This window comes from Brassica oleracea, chromosome C4 (genome assembly GCF_000695525.1).
Source record: "Brassica oleracea var. oleracea cultivar TO1000 chromosome C4, BOL, whole genome shotgun sequence".
Taxonomy (NCBI): Eukaryota; Viridiplantae; Streptophyta; class Magnoliopsida; order Brassicales; family Brassicaceae; genus Brassica; species Brassica oleracea.
Genome location: NC_027751.1, coordinates 12,790,490 through 12,805,677, shown reverse-complemented (window position 1 = coordinate 12,805,677; position 15,188 = coordinate 12,790,490). Strand labels below are relative to the sequence as shown.

Sequence of the window (15,188 nt, the reverse complement as noted above, 5' to 3'; positions counted from 1 at the left end):
AAAAAAAAAAAAAAAAAAAAAAACCATGTAATCATTGATTTTTTTTATAAATATGAACATTAATTGAAGTAAATTAACAGAGTTTAATCCATCAACTCATTTGGTTCCATCCTCTAAATCTTATCTTAATTTTGGTAGACATTTGAGTCACGTTTGCTGTCAGAATCGAAGTTTTTACCTTTTTAAGTTTAAACTGTAAGTAAACAAAAGTGAAAACCGAAGAGAGTTGCGGGAAAAGAAGAGGAAGTTCATTACTGCTGGGCTTTGAAAACCCTGATTCTGAAAAGCCCATTTACAAACAAAAAAGGGAAAAAAAAAAAGGAGGAAACGTGTATTCAGTGTTGACGACGGGATAGTTTCTATTCTCCACAAAGGAGAGGAGAGGAGAGAGGCAGCAGCATTAACCTTTCTTCGATTTCAGATCGTCTCCCTCAAATTAAGTGCAGAGAGATCCCATCGGATTTGGATTCGAACGTCTCTATCGCCGAAGAGTCCGACGTGAACGTAAATTTTGGTGAGCTGTTTTCTCTCTGGGTCGTCTACATGCAGTGTTTTTGGGGATATAGTACGTAGCGATTAACCGAGTAATCTTCGTGTCGATACAAGGCGTTGAAGAGCAATGGAGGGAGAAATGGTGGCTAAGGTGAAGAGGGAGACGGTGGTGGCATGCATGACTTGTTCTCTCTGCGACAACCTCCTCCGTGACGCCACCACTATCTCCGAGTGCCTTCACACCTGTTAGTTCTTTCTTCCCCTCTTTTCGATTTACGTTTGAAATTCGGTTTTTGAGTGGCCTCCTCGTCTACGTATTGGTTGATTGATTGATTGATTGATTGATTGATAATCTTGGTTTTGGCCTTCAAGTTGCGGTGTGTTTTCTTGGTCAACGATAATGGTCACTCAATGAGGTTTCTTGGTTTTGGCTAATCATGTTGTTGTTACTTAGGTAGGGTGTCACATGCTTTGTTATGATCCAGCATGTAAGTTTTGTGTTTGGAAGTTTCAACTAACAAGGACCAGTACTATAGCCTCTCTCTTTACTTCTTCAAAATTCTATTTCAATTTAAGTCAATTTAGATATCTTTATATCTCTCTGTTTGGAAGATCTAACTGGCCTTTAGCTTCATTTAATCATCTTTCGTCAGGATTTCTCTGTATATTATTCTCGTTTTTTTTTTTTTTTTGTAATTTGACCACACCAATGTACAATTCCAAAGTTATACAGCGGGAAACAGTACCCTGTTTACTGCGATTGCAAAACTAGTCAAATTATTATACGTAGTCTGTCATTCTGTAACTATGGAGCTTAAGTAAACCACACATTGCCATGCTCTTTTCCATCTGATTCAAGAGAAGTGTATGTTAGCAACTGCGATTCCATATGCCAAAACTCAGATATTTCCCTTGAATCATCTGGAAGTTTCTTTCTGTTTTTAGCAGCCTTTGAATTGGAATGTTTACCGTGCCTTGCGCAATCTGTTTACGGCACTGCCACAATTAGGTGTTCTCATTTGATTTTCGGTTTGGTTTCCGGGACACAAACAAGCAGTATCACCATTAATTGTGTTTTGTTATTATTCCATCTCGTTTCCTTAGGCTGTTAACTATCTAAGTGCATGATTTATACCAAACTGGACAAAGTCTATCAACCACTAGTCTACAAGCTCCTGCCATGACAACTGCTAGTACATGATGCAGTAGAAACCATACAATTACCAGCATTGCTATATAGGAGTCACAAAAATCTATATTTGCATCTAATTAGTTTCAAACTTGGCAGCCAGCCATCTTGCTTATACCTCGAAACATATTGCTATTTATCTTTAGTTGAATTTTGGTCTGTGCAATTGTTTGTTTAGTCTGTGAAGTAATATAGTCGCATTTGAACATTTTGTTCTTATTTGATAGTTACTATCTATCGAAACGAGATGAGTTATTAAATAACTTTTTTTATGCAGTTTGTAGAAAATGCATCTATGAGAAAATCACAGAGGATGAGATAGAGTGCTGTCCAGTATGTGATATTGACCTCGGGGGTGCCCCACTGGAGAAACTAAGGTAGGCTCTTATTCTCCTCTATTTTTATTACACAATTCACCCATGAGGCTTGGTTTAGCAGTGATTACTTCTTTTTATATTATGTTGTACCATAGACTATTATAAACCTTTTTGGCTTTTACTGTTGATGAAACAAATATGCTAAAAAGTTATACGCGACTATGCTGGAATGCGTCATATATGGAAGGTTTTTCAATAAGTTTTGTGGCATAATGTGGAACTAATCAAAGAAAAATGATTTGATTCAGAAGCACATATATACTGATTAGCTTTTGCTGACAACAACTATTTTTAGTGAGAATCAGAATCAATTCTCGCTAGTACTATCTCTCCCATAGAAAACTAGTTGTAGCTTTTGTTGGTGGTGAACTTATGCATTTGCTAAGGAACCAATCTTATTCATATCTTTTAGGCCCGACCACATTTTGCAAGACTTGAAGGCTAAAATATTTACTCCAAAACGAAAAAGAGAGAGGGCGCCTGAAGTTGTGTCCTCGATCACATTACCTGCAAGGAGGAAAGAGAGGTCTATCTCGTCTTTGGTGGTAAGCACACCAAGGGTTTCAGCACAAACTGGTACAACAGGAAAGAGAACAAAATCTCTCATGAGGAAAGATGTGCGTGGTAGTGGTTCATTCACTAAGAGAACTGTGAAGAAGGAAGAAGAATTTGGAGATGATCACACAGAGAGCGGAAGCTCGCCTGAAACGCTTAAAGATTTAACTCAGAGTAAAAGGCAGGTAAAGAAGGTGATTTGATTACTCTCTTTAGCTTTGTGTCTCTTTATTTATGTTCTGATTATGATCTGTAGGGAGTTACCAATGCATTTATTTATGTTTTTCTTTGCAGTCTTCATATGCAGAGCCTAGCCAGTCCCCCTCAAAACGAAGAAACAAGGATGGTGCTCAACCTTGGGATTCCAAATTAAACCTTTGGAAACCTTTAAATTTTCTTGTGGATGTGGCAAACGGAACAAAGTCTGAGCATGGAAATGCATCTCACGCTGATGTTCAGGGGAATAAAACCAAAACAAAGGATTATAAACGAAAATGTAAACTTGAGGATGAGATCAGAAATAATGGTGATCCAACAACATCAGAAACTGCTACGGTTAAAAGAACGCGTAGGACTCGACGTAAAAGGTCGTCCACTTATGGTGATTCAAGAATCCCACCACTACCGGATTCAGAAAGCCTGAAACACGAGAGGAGAAAGGGCCCTGTTTGGTTCTCACTTGTAGCTTCAAATAATCAGTGAGATTCTTGCTCTGTATCTGAGTTTTCTTAAACCGATGTTCATGATTTTCTTTGTCTTTCCATTTCTATGCCTTGTTATCTTGACAAGACTTACTGATTTCAGGGAAGGAGAAACATCCTTGCCTCAGATTCCAGCAAACTACTTGAGAATAAGGTAAGTTTTCTTTTGAAGGCTCTATCTTCTAGGCATTGAGTTTATATTTGGCAAAATATTACTTATTGCATTTATCGTTTCAGATTTGATTTCGCAGTTGTTTTACGCAGAGTTTTATGTCATTTTTATTAATGTGGTATACATTTCTCAGTAGAGCCCTCTATATTTTTGGGCTATATTGTCTCACACCTAGTTCTTGATTGATTGGGACTGTCTAATTTTCTGTTTGGAAGAAACTGTGCAAGAGTTGATCTGCTGTCTCATTATGTGACAGGGATGGGAATATTCCAGTTTCGTTTATCCAAAAGTACCTTATGAGGAAGCTTGATCTCAAGAGTGAAACTGAGGTAAGCAACCTTCTTTGTGCAGTTGCAATTTTACCCTTTCTAGCTTGTATCCACTTTGTCTTAAGATGACCGTACTTCTATAAAAAGAGTCAATACCTTGAAATGTTTATGACTCACTAGCCACAAGTATAGCGTGTGATAGGGGAACAATCCTTTCGAGATCATGGCTAATGAGTCTTACCTGTTCCTTACAATTTTGATTAACTAAGATCCTTGAAAGTTTGAACTAAAACCAACTCAACATTTTGTCCACTCGTTTATGTGGTATGACAGGTAGAGATAAGGTGTATGGGAGAAGCTGTGATCCCAACGTTGGAGCTTCACAGCTTAGTGGAGCTATGGTTGGAAACAACTTCTAAGCATGAAAGAGTGGCTGCAACTATAGGTTCCTCTGCAAAAGAATTTGTAATGGTGCTAGCTTATGCTCGGAAGGTCCCTGAATGCACCAACTAAAAGAACTGTTTAATGATCGTCCGCAACAAAAATCAATCTTCTACCTCTACATTTAATCTTCCCTAAGAAGTGAAGTGCAGGGCCAGGGGCAGTGGAATGTATTGTGTAGTTTAGTATTGATATATATATATATTTTCATATAATCTGAAAATGAATGATCGGTGAGATAGACACTTTGTTGTCTAAGGAGGATATTTAAGATTTGCTTTTTTAAAGGAGATCCGAGATTGTATGTCTTGTTGGACATTTGAATGTATGATAAGATAGGATATTGTTGTCATTTCTATGTAACATTTGTTCCTTTGTTTGGACTAATCGGAGATGTACACGGAATTATTGTGTGACTTGCAAATTTATTTAATCAACCACCCAAAAAATATTTAAAAAGTGGAACTTTTATTATTTATGTTACACAAGAACTGGAACTTCAAAACTAGGTTTGGATTCGTATTTGGCGAAGAACCTGGCGAATGTCCAATGTTGGATGTGGCTTCGCATTTCCATCGATACACTCAACCCATATCAATAAATGCTCGATTCCCTCCTTTTTTATGCTCAAATCCAAGACCCACCTCGCAGGGATAAGCACGCCTAGCCGTATGAATTCGCGTCAAAAGCATGTCTGACAACTATACGACTTGCAAACGTTACAATTTGTCACTCCAGCCAGGCTTCCCTAGACGACGAGTTACCTCTCTTCGCTCTTTACGTACGTGATGAGAAGGGGTCCGCAACTTTCACATAGTGCCGAGAGAGAAGTTAGATAGATAGTTACTTCGTTATGCTTCAATCTCTTTTGCTTCGTGACCCCCACCTCACGAGTTCGTTTCCCCAAACTTGATTCATTTTTTATTTGTCTTTAATCACTTTGTAATGATAATGAGTTAGTTCAAAATAAACGAGAGCATTCATAAATCACGAATAAACGAGATTTTCTTTCTACAAACATGCTTTCCAGTATTAATCTAGCTCATACTTATGGGTTTCTACCTTCAACAGTGAAACGATACTATCTTAAGAGCTTAGATTAGATCCCATTCAAATGAGAGAGACTACAGTCATGATTGAAGTTAAACTAGACAAACCTTTTTTCTCATAAAATCGAAAGTTATAGCAAAAAAAAAAACGAAAGTTATAGCAAACGGGTTGGTAATTTCTATGATTCTTTGGTCAATTTTGTATAGCCTTAGCCAAGACCTCGTAGTCCAGTGGTACTACCTCCTTGGGGAGGGGAGGTCGGCTGTTCGACTCGCATGGAGGGGGAGGCGTGTCCAGGACCCGTAAAAAAGTACAGACAAAGGCCGGCGCCGGGCCTAGGTGGTGAGCCGCAAGACCAACACCTGGTTAAACAAAAAAAAAAAAAAAAAATTGTATAGCGTTTATTTTAAGAAAATTCTCTCACATTTTTTAGTTTTTGTCACAAAAATAACTATAAAAAATATCAAAATAGCTCATTTTTATTTTGAAATTTTTAATTTTTAATTTTTATTTTTTTAAATTTGAAATCATATCCCAAAAACCCACTCCTTAACTTTAAACTATAAGTTTAGATTAGTTAACTCTAGGGTAAAAATATACTTTAATCCTTTAATAAAATTCCTTCTGATCATTTTTCTCATAGAAGTTTATTTTAGTGACAAAAATTTAAAAATGATTATCCTTAGAAATTTCTCATTATTTTATTCCTAGTATTTTATGAAAACCTTTTACAATAATGTTAGATTGATATATACATATATACGGGGGGAAGGTTCTAATACTGTACAACAGTTACTGATTCACGTAGCAAACAGAAAAGTAGTAGTAATGGAACCGTTGAAATGTTTAATCAGTAGATATTTTTGTATTCATCTATCTAATTTTAACTTTGTGCTAATGTCAAACAAAAAAAAAACTTTGTGCTAAACTCGTCATTTTGATTTCTACTGAGAATCCGTAAAAGAGAAGGACATTTGGTAAAATAAAAGTAACCGTTAGAAACTGCAGAAGAAAAGAAGCTTTTGATTTCACTTTTTCTTTTGGGAGTTTTGGTTTTACTTACAAAAAGTAAACTCAAAACGTTGGAATTAAAGGATCTTAAATTTCACTTTACTTAAAACTTTGTATATAACGATGACATGAGGCAAATAAAGCCACAGAGAAACTTATGCACGCAAAATATCCTTAAGCTAAATTTGATTTAGTAAGTCTTGATTACAGAGAAGCTTAGTTGCTTTCTTTACGTTAATTTAATTATAATTTTTAAATCAAAATCTCACATAAATTAAGGTCTTTAAATGGAGCCCACCTCTGAAATCAGAAGCCGGTTTCGTCTTTTTTTCTATATCTCTCTCAGTTTGCTTTTTCCAGGATAAAGTTTGTCTTTTTTTTTCTTTTAAAAACGATTTCTACACAGTGGTTTTTGGGGTAAAATCACAATATAAAAAAAAAAATCAGAGGGATGTGGTTGAGTGATTGCAGAAGCTACAGAGAGAGAGAGAGAGAGTGTCAAGAAAGTCTCCTCTTACACACCTTTCGTTTTCTCGAACCTCTTATATGAAAGATGGTGGAGGAATCTTCGGTTTGACAACTCTTTTAAGCTTGCAAGGAACCTCCTCCGTTTTGCTTTCGCTTCCTCATCATTCTCTCGTTTCAGTTTGATCCTACTTTGATAAAGCTTGTATCTTTTCTTCTTCAAGCTTAAGAAAGGCAACTTCTTTATTTTCTCTCCTTTGGAGATGGGTTTGTGTAAAAATGGAAACTTTACTATCTGGGTCTTTCCCATTTTGGTTTCCAGGGTAGATTAGTGATTTTGTTCTTGGGAGTTTTATTTTGGGTTGTTTAAACTTTAAAGACATGGAGGAGATAGAAGGAGCGAACAGAGCAGCTGTAGATATTTCTCATAGAGTTCTTAACCTCTTATGTACACCACATCAACAAGATCAAGAGTACAAACTGTCTGAGACTAGAGAAGCTGTGTTTAGGTTCAAGAGAGTGTCGAGTCTGTTAAGTACTACTAGTGTGGGTCATGCCAGGTTTAGAAGAGCTAAGGAACCTCATACCCATTTGTCTCAAAGCATCTTCCTTGATCAAAGAACAGAACCTCCACCATCTCAGACAGCACCGGTTATGATGCTCCGGTCTGGTTTACATGAGTTGAGCACTGATTCCCCCACTTTAGGGACCAGGTCCTTCAGTTTGAACTCAGATGCTAAAGCAAAAGCGCCTCTCCTTCAGCTTAACCAGTCAATCCATCAGAATATGTTTCCTGAACATCAACAGTTACATGAACGCTTGGAGGCTCACCGTCATCAGATGCAGAAGCAACAGAAACATCAAGGTGAGATTATGCTAAGGAAGTGCAACGGTGGGATAAGCTTGAGTTTTGACAACTCGAGCTGTACTCAAACCATGTCATCCACTAGATCCTTCGTTTCATCCCTTAGCATAGATGGCAGCGTTGCTAATTTAGAAGGAAGGAACTCTTTTCATTTGGTAGGGGCTCCGAGTTCAACGGATCAGAGTTTACAACACTCTAAGAGAAAATGCCTCATGAAATGCGGGAGCTCTAGCCGATGCCACTGCTCTAAGAAGAGGTCACTTGCATGTTTCTTTTTTTTCTTTTTCATTTCAGAGAATGAAGATTGTGTATTAAAACTTTGTTGGAAATTGACAGGAAACATAGGGTTATAATGAAGATTGTGCATTAAAACTTTGTTGGAAATTGACAGGAAACATAGGGTTAGGAGATCGATCAGAGTGCCTGCTATAAGTAACAAGGTTGCAGATATCCCTCCTGATGATTATTCGTGGCGAAAGTATGGTCAGAAACCCATCAAGGGCTCTCCTTATCCCAGGTACACACTTCTTGGTCACAATCTCTTGATTGATGAACTCATACTAGACAACAAAAACATTTGATCAGCGAGGATATTATAATGTGTGTGTGCAGGGGATATTACAAATGCAGTAGCATGAGAGGCTGTCCAGCGAGGAAGCACGTTGAGAGATGCTTGGAAGATCCGGCAATGCTTATTGTTACTTATGAAGCAGAGCATAGCCATCCCAAATTGCCATCTCAAGCCATGACAACTTAACTTTTATTGTATCTTGTGTGTGCTTTGCTCCATTATTGTGTGATATATGAATCCGGAGCAGGTGCCTTTGTTTTAGGGGTGGGTGGGTGTGTGTGTGTTCTGCAATAGTTGTTGGGTTAAGGGGGGTAAAAATGTAGGATTTGTCAACACTCGTTTCTCAAGTTTATTATTGCTCTTAATGATTCCATGTTTTATTAGTCTTCTCTGCTTCCATTTGAGGAATATTATTAGTCTTACAAAGTACAAAATGGCTAAGATTCGTTAATGTTACGAAATTGCAGTTTGGCTTTATAGAACCCATATTTGAACAAACCCTTTTGTAAATTAGACGGCAGTCATCGACATTTGAAATTGTAAGAATATATTTGGGACCTTATACTAATTTTTTTCTGGCCCATTTATGAACCCACCAACATCTTTTTTTTTTCCACTAGACACGAACTATAAATATCATCAACTTTGATAGCATCAGCTAGGCTTGGATAACTGTTGGTGTTCGGATTTAGTAATTTGGATTTTTTGTTCTAATTTATATCGTACCCTAAATTATATTCTAGTAAATTTGTAAGTATGGATCGGATTCAGATATAACACATCAGTTTCGTTCTAATTTGTATCACATTCTAAAAAATAACCATATATCATTTGGATTCAGGTTATATCGGATCGATTCAGATATATCCACAATAAAATTCAAAACTTAAAAGCAAAACATAAGAAAAAAAATATTTATTTATATAGAATTGGGCATTTAAGATATTTATGTATTTATTTTTAGATATCATATCAAAATAAATACATAATTGAATATTTGAAGTACATACTTATGTTTCAAATATTTATATTGAATATTAGTTTTGGACATTCGAATCAGTTTCTTCGGATATTTTTTAGGGGTTTTGGTTTTTTCGGGTTACCCGTTCGGATTCGGTTAATAACACTTCAGGTGGACATTTTTTGTAATACCCTACAAAATTCATTCGAGTATTTTTTTTATATTTCAGACTGGTACGGATCAGGTTTTTTGGTTCCGGTTCGGCTCGGATTACAGATTCTGTGTCCATTGCTAGCATCAGAATTGAGGTGTTCTCAATAAATCTCTAAGCGTGGAACACATGATCAGAAATCACCATCAAAGTCTGCTCGACAGAACCTTCAACAGAAGTTGTGTGGTGACCGCCATTGGGATCGACGTCAGAATCCAAATCAAACGACATAGTAAATAGATCTGCTACTAGTGCTAGCAGGAAAGCGGCACACAATAGGCAAATCATTATTATCTGGCAAATCGTCGGAAACCACAACCGACAAAGGCATAGGAGTAAAAATATTTTACCAAAATCTCATTGATATAGATGATGTCATCAAGTACCAAGCAAAGAATAAAATCAGATATAGAAAAGAAGAAATCAGCAAAATGAAAAAGCTAACGAGAAAGAAGAGATGATGATGGATATCGAAGAAAGTAAAAACGAAGAAACTAATATACATAAGCCGACAAAACAAAACAAAACAAAGTAAACATAAAAGAAGGAGGCAAAGAGATATCAAAAATCAAGAGACATAATGATTATTAACACCTGAAACAATTTAATTTCCAACAAGTACATATCGGTCACGACACTCAAACGATATCGCAAATTACTTCCAAATAGATCACACATCTTTCTAGTACTCCAACTCAAACATGCTTTGCTCTAGAGTTCTATATGAATATGTGTGCCCGAAAAATTAAATGTGTTTTGGTGACATGGATAGCCAAATTAATCTTATAAAACTTTTCAACATATATTATCATATACTACAATGTTACAGTTGAATTCTAAGAAAAAGAAAAATCATATATCACAATTTCTGGATGTTATGGAAGATGAACTCATACAAATAGCTCAAAACATTCAGCAAACAAATCCAGACATTCGTATGGAGAGAAGTATAGGAGAAAAATACAAGAAGTTTCATACTAAAAACACTTGGTCGCTAATCAAAATAACTTACAAATAGTGGGATCTTACAATACTAAAAGTTCTAAATACTCAAAGGAGAGAGCTGCCACGTCGGCCCAATAAATCAACCAATCAAATATTATTTTTCTGCCACGTCACCAATCAGCTTTCCCAAAAGACTCGTGTCTATTTCGATTGTCTTCTCATCTTTTCTCCTCATACAAAAACGTTTCTTCAGACGATTGTCTTCTCAACCCCCATACCTTCCTCCATCACGCATAATTATATATTGATCCATCCCATAGAATCACTAACAATAAATTGATTTGTCTGTTTGATTCAATTTCATCACCTCCACTTCAGTTATAAAATACAAATTTCCAGTTTCAAAATTGAAATCGACTCGGGAGTACTCAACCGCCGGTGACCAAATATGCAGCTTTAATATAACCGACGTAACGCAAGACCGGCAAAATCCCACATCGTCTTGGAAAGCTTCGAGTCTCGGCCTTTCTGCATCCTCTGTTTCTTAGCTTCGGTAACGTATAGATTCCCTCTACAACCTTATATATATCTCTATCATCTGTTTTTTTATTTCTTCTTTCAAACTCACACCTTCATTTGGCCAAGCCATGTGTTGTTCGTAGGAATGTAGGATCGTGGCTCTATCTATTCACATGATCCATCAAGACAAAATTGGTCATATTCATTGATACATCCTATTGTTTCCCATAAAGGTTTGTTCGATTCAATTATCTCAATCATATTTTTGGAACATATGGTTCTAACTTCTTCTTTTTTAAAGTATATATGATATTTTTCAGTCAAATCGAGATGTTTACTAGATATAACAAATACTGCCGCAGAATGAAAATGGAATCATGTAAGCTGTTCATCGGTCGGCTCTCTTGGAATACTTACTGAAGATCGAGAGTACTTTCAGAGTTTCAGTAAGGTTTCAGATGTGATGCTCATGAAGGATCGAGCCACTGGCTGTGGTCATGGTTTTTTTTATCTTCGCTGATCCCAGTGTTGCTTAGAGTCTTATTGCTCCTATACGTAATTGATGTTAAATTGTAAGTTTTCATCAATTTTTTTGAGCCAATACTTCATTTTCTTCAGTATCAATCTGCTTCTTTCAATAATTAATTGTTTGGAACAGAGGTTACTGCTCCTCCATGTAAAGCTATTTGTTTAATCATTCCTATTTTTGATTATGTCTTCTAAATATTTCTGCTGATCTTTGTCAAAAGTTTTTGTATTCTAGACATATATAATAAAGAGAATCTTTGTTATTTCATGGTGCTTAATTAATCTATATAACTCAGCTGCTTTCTTCAAGTCTCGTTGGTCTGATTTACTCACAAGGATTACCATACATATAAGTTTTACTCGCTAAACAGGTAAGAAGTATATGATATGGGAAGGAGAAGCAGATTGAAGCAGTTATTATTAAGGAAGACACTGATCCTCAACTAATAATTCCTACAAGAACATGTATTACTTTGCATATTAAGTTCTTTTCTTTATGCTTTGGTATTTCTTTTGTAGCTCAGTGCAACTGTCATTAAAACCCTTCATCCTAAACTACCTCTTTTTCTCAGGAGAGGTGGATCGGCATGAAAAAGGATTTGCAGGTCCAGAGCGAATTCAGAAGCTCGTGAAAAAATATTATCAGTTTGTTTTGTTCCCTATATACATGTGGCAGGTAAAAGGATACACAAAACAGGTATGATCAACATGATGACATATATCTGAACTTAATCATGGCGTAAATGCCCCAGTGCTCTGCCTGCAAGGGAAAAATGTTCTATGTAGTTGCGTTACATGTCAGAAAACATCTAAGATTCTTATTTGGATGTTTGGTTCTCTCTAATACAGGTTGAAGTTGATGATGATTCAGCTTTGCCAAAAAAATGAGATGAGCAGAATGACCAAACTGAGGTATACCTTCTTCTCTTATCATGTTCTGATAATTATATTGATAAGCATCAGAGAAATATATTGATCTGAATCAGAGAATAGCTAGATGTTCAAGGATCATTGGCTCACGACTTTTTAACGTGTAACCGAGAAAAAAGAAGACCAAGAAGGTCATTGAGAAATACTGGAAGTGGGAGCTTACTAATGAGACGCAACCAATTTGGGTAAGGATTTAGGACTGCTCTATGTATCTCATGTGCGCTCAGAATCAAAATTATGGAACCAATTAAAGAGTTTATTTATATTTGTTGCAGCTCCAGAACTCTAAAGAGGTGACAACAATGGAGTACAATGAGTTTTACAGAATAACTTTCAAGAAGTATTTGAACCCATTGGCATCACCCCACTTCACAACAGAGGCACGTTGGAAAAAGACATCTGTTGGAATAGTATATAATATCCATGAAACAATCCAACCAGGTTATGATTTGTATCTGTTAAAAAGTGGTGACACCATGTTGATCTACTAATGATATATTGTTCTTAAACTGTTACTGATAATTCTCTTACTGTAGCGTGAGGTCGAGTTTAGATCCATGGGGAAGGATGATGTGGTTAGTTAAAAGACAAAGAACATAAGTCTATGTAAAACGATTTTTCAAAGCTATTTTGACGGGAAGCTGGTGAGAGAAGTATCTCTTGGTGTGGCCTTTCAAGAGATTTGTTTTTCTATTTTGTATTGCTATCCGCTTTTGTGGTGCTTTGTGAACAGATTCCTCAGTATTTGAGCTTTATCGAGGGTGTTTTTGGACTCACATGATCTCCCATTAACGTGTAACATGAGATTCTTCAAGAAAGTCACACTGTAAATGTTAATATCGATTTTATATGTGAAGCCTTCATGATATTTGTTATGTTCTTTTTTTGAAATGCCATATTCTTAAGCTTACAATTTTGTATTATGTCTCAAAGGTGCGGATCATGAAGAAACGTCTGGTGGAGAAAGCTTCTGGTATGATTTTGAGAATATACCTGAGTGAAAATAGAGAAGTATGCTTCAGAATTCTTCATCCCTTTTGCTAACAATTTCTCTCTCTTTTTTTTGTCATGTTACAAGTCTCTGATATGTTGTCTGATGATTTTCCTGACGAATGAGAATGACAATGTTAAACTTTTACTTACAAAGGACTATAATGGTCCATATCCAGCACTAATTTCACAGTTGAGTTATATATTGGCTAACAAGTTTTAGCATAAAAAAGGGAGTATACATAGGTATTGTATCTGTAATATCTAGCATGGGAAACAAATGAGATATGTGATCTATTATGTTGATCATTTGTAGAAGCTTTTATGAGTATCCAACTTTTGTGCTCATCTTTTTTTTTGCTGGTCAAAGTGTTTTTTCCAGCAGTTTATATCAGGAGTCAGCTATTGCCATGTAGTAAGAAATAACTTGCAAATTCTTCTTTAACTCTCGCAAACTTACTGAAGCTTTGTTTATCATTACTTTTGTCACGTTATTTTCCTTATATAGAAAATACGACACAAAGTTAGAGAAAATTGGAAATATAACACTTTTTTATAACGAGGTTTGGATGCAATCATATATGGCTTTGGCTTTCCGTTTCGGTGCGAAGAAGATTTTGTTTAGGAGAAGGGTAATTTAGGTTTAGTTACAAAGTGGATGATGATTTAAAATCCTAGAAACTCAGAATGATTCATACCAAATATTATTCTAGGTATTATATATTGTTTCAATATTTTACTATTAGTATTGATTAACATATAATGACAAGATGTTTATTAACATGTATTTTTCTTTCCCTTAATAGGGGTCAATAGGAGAATCTATGTATCAGCAATACACAAATAACCAACGCTCATTAGTATATAATGTTGATTAACATTATATTATTAGTATCTAATATCTATAATGCCCTCTATCTCCATTTTTAGAACATCGATGATGAAAAATAAGAACCTCATGAACGCTAATAATATTTTAAAAGATAATACTTAGCAGAGAATGACATAGAGAAACAACATGAAGTGTTAGAATGTATGTTGTAAGCTTTTCTACTGTAATTATAGATTATATTGGTGTAGACTTGTATCAATATTTTCAAAACATTAAATATAAAATTTTAGAAAAATTGACTGGCAAAACTAATATATTTATTAGTTTAAATTTTAGGTTGTAGCTTTAAATTGTTTTCTTAAAGAACGATTGGTAAATTAAAGGGGTTTTGAAAAGGAAAAAAAAAACTGTGGAAAGCACACAGATCACTTACCAACCATCTCACAAAATAATTTTATTTTTACTAATAAGCAATTAAATGTTTACCTTTTATCAAGGTATTTGCAAAAATATATATTATATCCACCATTTTTGAAATTAGAAAAAAAATTCAACTGTTTTATTTTTCATGTATACTTCTAGAAAAATTGGTTTTATTGGTAAGAACTTAAACTCTTAGCCACTAATTATACAAATACGAATCAAAAATATAGAATGAGGAAAAGAGTTAGGAAATCAAAAAATTAACACATATTTTCTACTACTACAAGAAAACATATTTTTTACTAGGGCAGTATTCGTTGTAAATTCGTCGTAAACGGGGTGTTACGACGAATTAACGTCAAAAGACGTTTCGTTGTTAAACGTCCGTCGTAACGGAGGTTTCGTCGTAAACGACTCGTTACGTTTACGACGAAATATATTCCTCGTAAAGCGCAGGGAAAGGAGTCGTCGTAAACGCCACGTAAGTCTTCGTCGTAAAGCCCACGTAATTATTTCGATGTAAAGCACACGTAAGAACCTGCTGGCTATCCATTTGAGCCTTCTGGCTATCCATTTGAGCCTTCATCTGAGCAGTCTCTTCATCCCGTCTCGAAGTGTATGACGAAGTTGCCCTACACCGACTATCAGAGCCTATACCGACTATCCGTCCCTTCTTTTTAGGAGCCACCTT

At 35.7% G+C, this 15,188-nt stretch overlaps 2 protein-coding genes and 1 long non-coding RNA gene across 6 annotated transcripts; all 3 read left to right on the top strand.

The window, feature by feature from the left end:
* The first annotated feature begins 329 nt into the window (after positions 1 to 329).
* On the top strand, positions 330 to 4,612 carry LOC106336925 (E3 ubiquitin protein ligase DRIP2). Of its 2 annotated transcripts, none has more exons than XM_013775906.1 (8): positions 330 to 514; positions 607 to 737; positions 1,959 to 2,058; positions 2,471 to 2,798; positions 2,908 to 3,311; positions 3,418 to 3,468; positions 3,743 to 3,815; positions 4,089 to 4,612. In XM_013775906.1, exons 2-8 carry the CDS (start codon positions 620 to 622, stop codon positions 4,266 to 4,268), a joined length of 1,254 nt encoding a protein of 417 aa, XP_013631360.1. In that variant the 5' UTR covers positions 330 to 514; positions 607 to 619; the 3' UTR covers positions 4,269 to 4,612. The 2 variants fall into 2 exon arrangements, with proteins under 2 accessions (XP_013631360.1, XP_013631359.1); XM_013775905.1 differs by having other exon boundaries at positions 2,471 to 2,807.
* Positions 4,613 to 6,671: 2,059 nt separating this feature from the next.
* On the top strand, positions 6,672 to 8,544 carry LOC106337259 (probable WRKY transcription factor 21). The gene is made up of 3 exons (XM_013776341.1): positions 6,672 to 7,843; positions 7,979 to 8,104; positions 8,200 to 8,544. The coding sequence occupies exons 1-3, from the start codon at positions 7,104 to 7,106 to the stop codon at positions 8,342 to 8,344; spliced, it is 1,011 nt and encodes a 336-aa protein (XP_013631795.1). The 5' UTR covers positions 6,672 to 7,103; the 3' UTR covers positions 8,345 to 8,544.
* A 2,375-nt stretch (positions 8,545 to 10,919) lies between these two features.
* Positions 10,920 to 13,209, top strand: LOC106340271. Of its 3 annotated transcripts, none has more exons than XR_001269348.1 (7): positions 10,920 to 11,027; positions 11,157 to 11,366; positions 11,694 to 11,787; positions 11,895 to 12,234; positions 12,309 to 12,437; positions 12,528 to 12,693; positions 12,789 to 13,209. It is a non-coding gene; the product is annotated as an uncharacterized LOC106340271 (long non-coding RNA). The 3 variants fall into 3 exon arrangements; XR_001269349.1 differs by having other exon boundaries at positions 11,096 to 11,366; XR_001269350.1 differs by lacking the exon at positions 11,694 to 11,787.
* The last annotated feature ends 1,979 nt before the right edge of the window (positions 13,210 to 15,188 follow it).

Bases quoted from the DNA above. Each gene is read 5' to 3' on its own strand.
- LOC106336925 (XM_013775905.1), top strand. From the start codon at position 620: ATGGAGGGAGAAATGGTGGCTAAGGTGAAGAGGGAGACGGTGGTGGCA. The intron at 2,808-2,907 runs GTGATTTGATTA...TTTTCTTTGCAG, and splicing joins GTAAAAGGCAGGTAAAGAAG to TCTTCATATGCAGAGCCTAG. The intron at 3,312-3,417 runs GTGAGATTCTTG...TACTGATTTCAG, and splicing joins CTTGTAGCTTCAAATAATCA to GGAAGGAGAAACATCCTTGC.
- LOC106337259 (XM_013776341.1), top strand. From the start codon at position 7,104: ATGGAGGAGATAGAAGGAGCGAACAGAGCAGCTGTAGATATTTCTCAT. The intron at 7,844-7,978 runs GTCACTTGCATG...GGAAATTGACAG, and splicing joins TGCCACTGCTCTAAGAAGAG to GAAACATAGGGTTAGGAGAT. The intron at 8,105-8,199 runs GTACACACTTCT...GTGTGTGTGCAG, and splicing joins AAGGGCTCTCCTTATCCCAG to GGGATATTACAAATGCAGTA.